The sequence below is a fragment of the Typopeltis vanoorti genome, chromosome 9 (assembly GCF_054136105.1).
Source record: "Typopeltis vanoorti isolate ZY-2024b chromosome 9, IOZ_Tvanoo_1.0, whole genome shotgun sequence".
Classification (NCBI taxonomy): Eukaryota; Metazoa; Arthropoda; class Arachnida; order Uropygi; family Thelyphonidae; genus Typopeltis; species Typopeltis vanoorti.
The window spans coordinates 81,380,200-81,392,869 of record NC_143557.1 but is presented as its reverse complement, the minus strand read 5'-3'; the positions used below and the strand labels follow the sequence as shown (position 1 = coordinate 81,392,869).

The following is a 12,670-nucleotide window of genomic DNA, read 5'->3' as shown; positions in this document are numbered from 1 at the left end:
TAGGGAGCTGTTCTCTTAAGTTTGCTAGTAGCAAAGCGTTCATTATTCCATATTTTCCTCCAAGGTATGCTCGCATTTTCATTTTAATCCTCCACTAGAAATCCTGACTTAATCGATATCTGTTTATACACTATCTATCACATCTTAGGAAAATTAGCAAAGCTTTATGACTCATAAATTCAATATACGAATGAGGCACCTTTACCTGGAGGCTATTATCAGGCTATGCATCTCGCTGTGTTCAATCGTATTAGTGGGAGTAACGACGATATCTGGATCCTCTATGTATTCTTCTCTCTCTCTCTCTGATTGATAATAGAACTACTTCTTATGTATTGGGAAGGAAGAAAATTAGAAACAAAGCTAGCAGTTTTTCGTTCTGAAATTAAAGTAGCATAAATGTAATTTTAAAAAAAAATCAAAATCTAAGCCATATTTGTATTTTATGAACCTTCTCTATTGGAAATAGTTTAGACTATAAATATGTGGTTATCGATTTGTATATTGGTTGATAGACTTTTTCGTGAGACATAGGTTAATAGTTATATTAATAATGCTGTTTAATACCATTCACTTTTTTTGCAATTCGCACAGAAAATTTTCTGTCCAGGAGGGTCTGGAAAGCGCTGATAAACACCTAGAACAAAAATTATATTAATGCAACTCTTCTTCTTCTTGCATTATTCCTACTGCCCTGTTACGGAGCTATAATAAGCCCTTTTAAGCTGTACCTGTCTCGAGGATAAGGTGGCTAGTTCTATGTCTCCGGTATGTATCCTATGTCTGTAGATGCGTGTGTTCACAGGGCCGGTTTGCCTGCTTGTGGGAGGAAAACCCTGCAGTCCATGCCCAAGACCGGTTAACTTGGCTATGTCTGAGAAAGATCCTTAAGCTCCTCATGTCAGTGATGGGAATCGAACCCAGGACACTCCTTCCCCCAGGCATATGGTTGTGAAGCGTATAGCCACTCAGCTAACCGCGCGGACTCAACTTTTCTTATATATCCTAAAAGAAAAAGAACAAATTATTACAATTTGATGAAACATGGGAGTTAAAGGGGTTTTAAGATATGTTCTTTCTTGTGGTTATATCAGTTGCTTTAATGTCATTTTTCTAGGTGTTTATCCGAACTTTTAAGCCACACCCTCGTATTTGTTAATTTTTTATGTTGGGAAAATTATGATAATTTTTGGAATGCAACTCTAAATATACAAAATAATGCGCAGTCATTTCATAGAGTTTTTTTTTAAATTCCTCTATCCTTAGTAGATTCTTCCTTAATACTCTAATTGCTCTTATTCTTGTAAAATTCATGTAAGAAATTACAGACGATTCATCACTTGAGGATTTATAATTTCTCTCAAAGAAGGGATCCGTAGAAAAAGAGTAAGAAGGATAGAAAGATACAAATTGACACGCATTTAGTTATTTGTTAGTTGAGATTTAGATTCTTCCTTCATAAACTCTTCACAGACTTACTAGTCAAAGGCATATGGAGACAAAGCCATAGTTTCCAAAACAGGTCTGGAAAAGGATTCACTCACCTCTTCGTGAGTCGCTCATTTAGTATCGACGATGCCACCGTAATTCCAAAACTCCCACCACAACCCCTCAATTGTTTGGGACCAACATGCTCAAATACTCGTTTTACAGATACCCCTAAGGGAGCTGTTCATTCAGTTATCAATGTACCATCACTGGCCTGGTCAGCTGCGTATATAGCGTATTACTTGCTATCCAACCAACAAGCTGTGGGTTCGAATCCCGCCTTGGGCATGGATGGTTGTGAATATCATTGCTGTGTGACGTCACCACCCTGCTTATCTCTATAGCAGGGTTCCGAATTATCTAACCATTAGCTCCCCCCACACACACACACACAAACACACACCACTGCTGATGTAAGACAGGTTTACAGCTTTTCGTGGAAAGTTCACAGAAAATAATTTTCAATTTTCAGTTAAACTTCACACTCTCGTACTCAGGCTCGGCCCAAGGTATTTTTGCGCCCAAAGCGCGGAGCCTTTAGGGCGCCCTCGCCGGTTATGATTGTCTTGCAAACTTGTTTGTTAGAGATTGCTACCCGTCCAAACTCTTGTTCAATTTACAGACAATATTAAACAGTTTTTCAGAAATGGAATTTATTTAACTTTTAAAAGACGAAATTTCTAATTTCGAGTACAATTAATGGTTTCATATGAAACCGCACATCATTTAAAGATTAAAAGTTACGTACATTTTTACAAGGCGTTTTTCATGGTTTCACTAATAAAAAACCTTTCATTTTGATCGTTCTGAATTTTCATGTATTTAATAATCTAAGGGTTTGATATAAAATATACATAATAATAAGATGACAATGTCACTAATAATAAAAATAACAAAAATCGAATATAGCTACGTTGAATTCAATGTAAAAGTCACATTTACGAGAATTTCTGTTTTCGGGCTTTTGCAGATGAAAAATTGTGAAGTAGATATTGAAATTTGATTTTTTTTAAGAACATCGTGCTCTATAGAGATAGTTGTCAATCCTGTCAGTTGCTCTTGAGACATAGTTGATCTTAAATATTTTTTAATAAATTTTCATTTAGAGAAACGTCTTTCACACGACGCTACGGTTATTGGGAGAGTTAACAGGATTCTCAATGCAATCATTTGGCAAAATGAATTGCAACACATCGAATGGTGTCCAATCAGTTTTTATTAAAGGGGGACAGTGCTGTTATTTCCTCTAACATTTCTGAGCCATCCAAGTCAGTCTCAGTGATGTCATTTGAGTTTGTTAGTGCTGCTTGTAGATCCAAACATTTTTTTAAAAGTTCCATCTTTAGAAAGGTTTTTTAATTTATTCACATCATATAGAAAACTGAATAAATTTCTGTGCTTATGTAATTGCATAACTCTTTCTTCTAAGGAAATGATTATTTCGTCATAGACATAGAAATACAAATCTACTTTAAGCATTCTTTTAAGAATTTTTGTAAAGACCCCGATTGCTTTTTCATTGCTCTTGCAATATTGGGCACCCGACCAAGCATTTTTTTGTTTAACTGTAAAGTAGAAATAGCATTTTAATTTTTTTATGATAATTAAATCAAAATATAATATAAAGCTGAATATTATTGTAATAGTATTAGATATTTTTACGGCATTATCAGATGATTTGATTCCTTTTAAAATTAACACACGAATTATGCAACCACAAATAACTAGAGACGAATTTTCACTGATGCTGTGGGAATGACAGGCCAAATGAGGCTAATCTCCTAACAATGCTTCTTTGTGCAGGAAAAACATTCTTAGAAAAACATTTCCACGAACCTCCCACTTTGTATCCCTTCCCTTTATTGTTCTCTACATCGGGAAGCTATTAAAAGCTGTGTTTCGTTTTACCCCTTAACTGGAGAAAAGGGAAAGGTTGTCGGTGACCCGAACAATCGTCTATGATCACCGTTCAGTCACATTGTTAAGAGGTCAGTAAAAAAATTAGAGGATGTGAGAGAAATTATTTCAAGAAAAGAATGAGAGAGAATGTTAAGACACAGAAAAGGAAATGCTCAGTTTTCTTTTCGCTTTTTAGACCCCTCCAAACGACATATCCGAATGTCTTCACCCCTCCCCCCTTACCAGCTGAATATCTTTGCTCATTTTCTTGAGCTGTCAACACAACGGAATTTTCCAAATATTTTCGAATCAATCTGTGTCCCCCAATATTTTGCCGCCCCAAATGATGCTTGGTTTGCTTGTATGGTAGGGTCGGCCCTGCTCGTACTAACTATTCATCATCGCTATTAATCTTTTGCTATTCCTGTTTGGCGGGACAGACTCTCTCGCCAACAGCATTTCCAAAAAGTCCCGTTAGCAATTTTTTTTTAAAGTGCAGACAGTAGTTTTCTTCTTCTTGTTGTTTTCAGATCTGTTTACCTTTGAAAAAACGTCAACTATTCTTCCTTCACATGTCAGGCAAAGTATATATTTAACAGTTTAATTACGCTGCAAATATTTCAGAAAAAGTTTTTTTTTATGTTTGAATATTCTTACTAAGGCAACTGTAATTCAGTGAGTAGTGACGACGTCCTTCAGACAGAAATACCTAGGTTTGAATCCCGTGTTCTCTGTTGGTTTGCAAAGCAAGCAAACCAACCGAGAACACCTTCATTAATAGTTCTAGAAGACTGTGTATGTCGAGCTAATCTTCATATCACAGCATTAATTAGGTTTTTAAAAGTACTTGGTCACACAGCCTGTGAAGTAATTAAACAAAGGAGGATTGGATGGGAATAGGAATTGCAGTAGAAACTCATCTTCATTTTTTAAAGATGATATTAAGCTTATGCTTGTCTTAAAAAACTGCTTGTAATCCTATTTTAAAGCTTTTGTGTTTCGTTTTCTCAGCAACTTTTTCTAACTTTTGTTAACCGTTGTGATAATAGACTTCTTTTCTACCAGTAGAAGACTAATAATAATAATGATAATAATAATAATAATAATAATACGAAGTTATTTCGGATACATTGTTGTTATCCTGGATTTACTTTATTTTGAGAATAGTTCCATTTATCTTGTATTTATTACACGCGCTGGCAATAATAGATGTCAATTTTCGGCAATTGTACACGCCATTGTTTTCTTCGAAAAGAATTCGTCCATCTAATGCCAGCAGCCCCTTGTATGCGCTGTTACTAAGCATGTCTGGTTTCCTTAGCAACCAAATTCCTTCTTTGACTGGACATTAACGAAGTCTGTGATCAGTTGTGTTCGGTTGTCGTTAGCTTCCTTCTAAGAAAACTTCCGAAAGAAATAAAATATAAAATTTATTTAACACCACTGAAGCCATTTAAGTATTTTTTTTTTCACTTTTAACGATAAAATAATCGAATAATAGCGATACAATTTAAGAGAAAATTAAAAAAAAAAAATCCATGCACACTCGTGTTTCAAACACTCTAATGAAAATAGCCAATTTCTTTCACGTAAACCCCAGCTGGTGTAGCTACAATAACGACCACTCGGTGCTAAATCTGGTCAGCGACGGATCTCTTCAGGGTCATAATACGTCGACTTTAATTACAGTCAAGTGACGTGGGAGTGAAATTCAATCTAAAAGACTCTAAAAATGTCTATACACGTGTTCCGTTTGTTCAAGTAAAAGCTACCTCTTGCGACCATCTCCCATTTGCAATGAGCAAGATTGTTATTGCAAGCAGAAGCCTAATATTAAGTATCCATGATTGTAGAAGCGAAATATAATCTTTATTCTCTCTGCTAATTTAATCACCACGTAAATATCGGCCAGTGTATTATTGCTGGCCTCTCTTGATATGGAGGTAATATTTATATTATCGGTAACAGCCTGGATATACCACAACGATTGTTATTAACTGCTTTTCTCAGATTACAATGGTAATCCGAATAAGTTCCTTCAAAACGAGCATCTGACGAGATGAAATTTCAAAATTGGTAAGTGACAGCTTATGTAGAGCACAATAAACTTACTAAACAACTATTAAATTTCTAAAACCGAAAGACGAAGCGCCTAAAAATTTAAAAACCAATAAATGAGCATAAGAGTTACATAAAGTTAAAAATCATGAACTGATGAAAAAATTCAATATTCATACAGCGAACGTGAACATATACTAAATTATTGATTTCTTCAATGCCAGACAGTTGTTTTCACCCCTGATAGCCTGTCGTTCTCCTGTGAAGGTTCGAATATTGACTGAGCCCTAACTTCACGGTTAGTTACTATGCAGAGCAATAAAAGAACCTCTTACTTTCCATTACTGTCTTCTACGTCTATTCTCACACTCCCATTTGGGCTTTGCTTTCTATGTGAACGCTAGTCGCTTTCAGACCATAAATAAGGTGTAGGCTGTCATAAACGTCGTTGCTTCTCCCCCCCCACACACACTTTCTAGCTGTGCAAGCTACATGTCCGTATTCTGTATCTCCTGCTTGCTTACCTTGTAACGAAGACATGGAACAATAGCGCCTCCCACGATCTGTGCAATGTCCACATCATCTTAGGAGTACGGTCTTTCTTGTATTCTCCCTCTATCGCATTTATTTTTTAGTCGACAGAAGTGCGCTCTGACTATTGTTTAGGGGGATATCATCAGCGAACACTTGAGCTAAGAAATAACATAAAATATAGACTGGTATATTTATTTATATCGGTTTATTCTGCGATACTGTATTGTAAAAAAAAATAAATAAATAAAATAAAGGTCATGTGATTAAGAAATCGCAGATTTTAGTAAATTTTGCAATAAAAATATAAAATATTTAAAAAAAAAACTTTAGTTACCAGTAAAATTTATTGACTAAATCCATTACAAAAGATACTTCTTAAATCAATGACTAGATCATCAATTTATTTTAGCTGTTCATCTCTCCAAAAGAGAGTCAGAAAATAAGACTTTCTCTCGATTATTTCAAGCGAATCCTTGACAAGACCTTAGTAACAATAGAAGATGGTGAATTATCACACATCCTAAGCTTAACATTTCTTCGGTGCCATGATTAAAGATGCCGGGTACTCCATCGATAATGGGAGAGACTGTTTTAATGTGAATACATGAATAATGTGAGCCACAAGAAATGCAAACACCTTGAAGAGAAAGCTTTAAAGAAATAAAAAAAAAAAGGTGTTCGTGAAGAAAACACCCTTTTGTACTTTCACGTCTGTTGACAACAAGATAATTCATTTTCAGAATGACACTGCACACACTAAAAAAAAAAAAGAACTCACCTTTCGGGGAGCCATTATAATAGAAGCCGAGTCCTCTTGCTGCTAATCTCCAATTGCTTTTTTAACCTCTCCTCCTTCCTTCCCCTCCACTAAACATACTGTGCTCAGTAACCCGGTAACAAAAGTAAAAAGAACGTCTTTATCTCCAGCAAGGATGAAAAATTGTTCTTCTATTTAGCGATAGCAAAACACTTTTTTTTTCTTTGCATTGGACCATTAGCAACAGGATTAGAAACTCGAGAGAGTTTATCATATTTAGTATAATACTGTTAATAAAAATGGGGGATTTCTCTTATGAATAATTATCATATGAACTCTTATTATATGTGCTTATGCTAATATATGTAATCGATAGTCATCCCGTTAGCTGTTTTGCGTAGCAGTTATTAGTTCTCCTATAACAACTTATAACTTTTCTAATGATTGTAATTGTACGGTTTATTTAATTCATTTATTTATTGACTTCGAAAAAGCATTTGACAAAGCTAAAAGAAGTATTTTATTAAAATAAAATTAAAAGAAAGACAAATATCAAATAACATCCTAAAAGCTATCACAAGTATATATGAAAATAATCAAATACAAATAAGATTAATGTGATATACGAGATATATCATATACGAGAGAGATAAAACCAAGGGATCCGACAGGGATGTCCCCTCTCAGCAACTCTTTTTAATATCTACTTAAATGAAATAATAATAACGGAATAAAAATTTACATCAAGGAATTAAACTTTCTCCTACATGAACTTAAACACCCTCCTTTTTGCCGGCGACCAAATAATAATTACAAATTCTGAAGATAACTTACAGAAAGCTATTTTAGATCTAAATGAGATATCCAAAGATTATGGTATGATAATATCAACGGAAAAATCAAAAACTATGGCCTTTAAAAGGCAAGATCCAGCAAGAACTAAAATAGTAATAGATAACAAGATCTTAGAACAGGTGAATTCATTTAACTACCTAGGATGTATGATCACATATGAAAATGAAAAAGATATAAACGTAAAAATTGCGAAATATTTAAAAATAACAGGTGTAATTAACTCTATATTTAAACCAAACCTAGTTCAAAAACAAACCAGACTAAAAGTATACAATACATTAGCCCTACCGGTCTTAATGTATGGAAGCGAAATCTGGACAATAAAACAAAAGACAAACAAAGATTAACAACAGCAGAAATGAAGTTTATGAGAAACCCTGCAAAGTATACCCTATTTGATCACAAAAGAAACGAAGATATTATGAAAGAATTAAACCAAGAACCAGTAACAGAAAAAATTAAAAAAAATAAACATAAATTGATGGAACACGTTCAAAGAATGAAAACAGAAAGATTACCAAAACAAGCCTTAAAGTACAAGCCATTAGGAAAAAGAAAACCAGGACGTCCTCTTAAACGATTCAACGATGACTTCTAAGGCCAGGAACAGGCCATGCTATACCTAAATCCGTGATAGGATTGATGATGATTTAATTCATTCCAAATGTGTAGTCGATTTAAATATTATTATTATTATTATTTTAACTTAGCTCCACTCTGCACTATTATAATGTTCAAATTGAGTAGACTTAGTTCCTCTGGTAACTTTAGTGAACATTAATTCTAAACAACTCCAAGACAGAGATTTTATTAACGCTTAACTGTTTTATTATCTTCATTATCATTTGTAGCACACCAAAAGTACTGCAATGATACTGGATTCTTTATCGTTTGTCACCAGTCGAGCAATATCCTTGCAGTTATAAGCGGTTATTGTCTACACCTATAACGAACCAAGCTTATGCGATGTCATGTTAATAGATGACGTTACTATCGCGTTTGGACTACTTCAATGAGTATTTTCAAAAGTTTTGGCAGGCAAAATGGTTGCTCTTGATGTTTCTCCAATAAATGTAAGCTCCATCTTACTTCCTTGTAATAACTTAAAAAAATTATTGATGTTTTAATCCACTGTCATAGCGATATCAATTTGTAATTTCAAATATGATACCGAACATTCTCGATAAAGCTAATTTGATCGAATAAGTCATTAGATTTCTACTTTACATCATACCATGTGGGCTTTCGAAAGTCAATCCCACAGAATAGGGTGGTTAATTCTTATTCCCATAGTCTCCTATGTTTGTAAATTGCGTGCGTTCTTAGGCTCGGTTTGTCTGTTTTTGCAAGATAAACAAAATTCGAGTTTTCAGGAGTAAAAACCCTTCCACTTCCGTGTGTGACCTCCAACTTTAACTGAAAACCCCTCATAAATAGTTGAGGGGGTTTTCAGTCTTTCCAAAGTCCCCGTGTCTTTCCAACAAAAGGACATTCTTGAAACCGACTGAGTTACGAAGGATCAAGTCGTTAGATGCATTATTTAAATTTTATGTAAATACATAAAATTTATGTAAATACATATTTTATGTAAATACATAAAATTTAAATACATAACACCCAAGGTTTTAAATCTACGAACATATTACCGCTAAGGGGTTTACATAATCCGGAAATAGACACTATTAGGGGCCAAATATGGAACGTTTATTTTTTTTTCCCGATCCACTTTAGGTCTGCAAATAAACGATAGTCTCATAGCGAGAGATATCATTCATAATATTTAGTATTTGGGACCATTAACAAAATCTGTCGTGTCCTATTTCAATTCGGATTGATAATACGACTATTGAAGAAACAAAACTGGATGAAAAGTTTCAATACAAAACGAAATTATTGGTTCTGAATGGCAACAAATAAACTGCCTACAGCACATGAGCCAACTCAGCAGGTTCAATACCGATATAGCATTCTAGATAGAGTAATATATGTACGAAGATATTTCCAGATCTATGATCATCACTATACTCATCTTACTATCAATTGAGGATAGAGAGTAGAGAATAGTACGACGATTTGAAAAACGGTCAAATGTGTGCAATTTTCCTACCTCACTAACAGTTTGCTATCTTCCCATTAATAAACAGGACGTTTCTGTTACCATGGAAACGAAAGCAAAAGTTGACTGTACCTGATGAATCTTTATTGATTCTATTTTATCAGAAAATTGTCACTCGCTAGGCATAGTAGCCATCCTGGAAATTGCCTTTTAGCAGGCGCTCTATTATACGTTACTGCATTGTCTGCCACCGTTAGTGAGTATAAATGGCTCGCTAATTCTAGACTTGTAACCTTTTGTTCGAAACTTGGTTCCCCGAATAGTCTCGAAGCAGCTTAGCTCCCTATAGGTATTCAAGCCGTGTAATACTTCCTCCGTAATGAACATTCTATAGAAAAACATTTTTGCTGACAATTCCTAATACAGTTTAGGGTATCTATTCATCTCTATTGTTAAGGATAAGTCATTTATATTCCTAGAAGAATTGTTTTCTTGTTAAATGTATATATTAACACCAACTACGAGTGAAAACTAATTTTATCACTGTCAATACTCTCACATAATTGTGTTTCTCGTAAGCTAATTACGTACGTCCTTCATTTACGCTTTTTATTATGTTTTTGCATTAATATTAGCTTTTATTAACTCCACTTCGTAAGATGAAATGAGATCTCAACGTGCATTGCCCCCCCCTTTCTTTAATTAATTAATTTCATTACCATCACACACTTCTTTTGAAACGCTTACTCCATCGTTCAATTCGGCTTCATTTACATTTTTGTGTTCGTTGCAGTAATGGCTAATAGATACGCTCTGGTACACACCAGTGTTGGACCGAACATTATAAGACTTTAATAAGTTGAACAACATTTTTCCATTGCTTGGAAGTGTGCGATAGAAGAAATAGAGCCTTACTACTTGTAGCTGTGTCGTCAATATGCAAATAAACTCACTAATTAGTAGCACAATCTTCACGTTCGTACTATAAAAATTTTCAACTCCATCCAATCCTAAATATTTCAATATTTACGAGTTAAAATTGAGATCATTCAATCAGAAAACCTTATTAGTATGTGAATTCCTTTAAAAGACTATCCATTTAAGATTTCAATGTTTCCTTTTCGGTGTTCCTTTGACATTCCAGAAAACTATATTTAGTTTCTGTTCATTCTTATAGTTGGAGTTTTAAGATAACTGTCTTATAACTTTTGTTTTCTTTCTCCTGTTCTTTCACTAAATATGATTCTGTCAGTAGCAAACGTGGGTGTCGAAGTAACTGTCACAAAACGGTGTTTTGGGTGATTACGTTGGACTCACTGATTCGTGTTATTACAGCGGAGAAATTAGAACTATCCACGCTCTACTGTCTGTTAATTATACGAATAGAACTAGGAAGCGTAATATACGCTAGCGATATATATCACGATAATAAAAGAAGAGAAAGCGAATCAGAAGAACAAAATAGATAGATAGATAGATAGATAGAGAAAATTAAATTAAGATAGTGTTTTAAAACAAAAAGCATACGTCACTGGCGGCTTTTATATACTGACTGTTTTTGCTATAAAATTAAATATAAACATTGAAATTACAATATAAACATACTTTCACCTTTAGAAGTCAATGAAATTTACTTCCCGACCATCTCGTTGTCCTATGAAGTATATTAATATCACCATAAACCAATTTGTCTGCTAATTGCATCCAGTTGTAGTTGAAATGGAAATTGGACGAGAATAGATTCAGTGGAAAGCTGTTCATAATGAGCCGCCTAACGGAATTGACGATGAATGTGTGGAAATGTCTCCATTAGAATAATGATTCCTGTATGAGGAGTATACCTTAACTGAGAAGGAAATACTGGAGACAGAGAGAGAGAGAGAGAAAAGATAATAAACAGTGCAGTACCTGTTGAATGGTAGATAGTGATGTATACTAACATTAGATGTTTTAAAATTAAAATACAAATACTTGAATAGAAAAAAAAATTCTTTGTTTTAATTGTTGTAAATATTATATTTCAATTGTTGTTTTTATTTCTTACAGCATTTGTCGCTATAGTTCTATTGTGTTCCTGCCGGATGGCGTTAGGTAAGTAGACTTAAATCTATATTGAAAAAAAAAAAAAAGTTGACAATATCCTAAAAACCCTTGTTTTTCCTTACTTTTAGAGTTCAGTTTCTAATAGCAAAACTTCTTAAAATTTTGTATCAATAAAAACATATCAGCTTTGAGTATCATTTGCATTTAGGCTGAGAAGTTGTATTACGTAGCCAATTATTTCAACTCATTTGTATTCTTAAGCTTTAGTGTTCGGTTGAAAAGAACCAAAATACGTGCTGAACTCGCGAAGAAAAATATTTCAGATTATCTGCAGTAACATTAATGGTCAGGGAGCAGTTGCAAAAAGTACTGAAGGCGATTTTTGTGGGTCATTCGTATAACCCATTTGCTAGTATGTGTAATGAATTCTAAAAATTTCCATAGCATCCTTACTGGTTACTAGAAAGTGCTTTCCACTCTGTGGCCGTCTGCAACTGTGACAATTTGGAGTCTCCTTCGAATTATGTCTACCGTCTGGCAATATTTGTTTTCAGTACTACTCAAGTTTTGTGTTTCTTTCGGTAAATAGGCTAAACTTTGTAAATTGGTAATTCTCTTGTATACACATGCAGTATTTGTTAAGAACACAGTCTGACATGCTGCAAGGTCTTAGCGAAGAAGAGAAGCCCTTCATCCTGATTTAATAAACTTCTAATTAAACATGAACACGCGAGAGCGGTGGAATGACCCAGGTTAAGTGGGATATTCCCTTTAGAATGAAGGATTCTCTGAATATATGGTGTAATGATAAAGGTTTATAGCAATGGCTGCGTTAATAAGAATGGTCATAAATATTTATAAATAAATAGTTTGTTGTATATATCAATAAGCAAACAATGCACTCTGAAATTGTACGAGTCTTTTGGCAAAAAAATTGAATTAATGTTCAGTATTGGGGTGTTTAGCATTGCACTACTTAA

General features: G+C 34.1%; 1 protein-coding gene across 1 annotated transcript in view; it reads left to right on the top strand.

Annotated features, from left to right (window-relative positions):
* Positions 1 to 12,670, top strand: part of LOC150103199 (protein tolkin-like) — a 159,963-nt gene that overhangs the window by 62,376 nt on the left and 84,917 nt on the right. Inside the window, exon 2 of the mRNA XM_090398127.1 lies at positions 11,694 to 11,738. Coding sequence (XP_090254253.1) covers positions 11,694 to 11,738 — 45 coding nt within the window. The remainder of the gene's footprint in view (positions 1 to 11,693; positions 11,739 to 12,670) is intronic.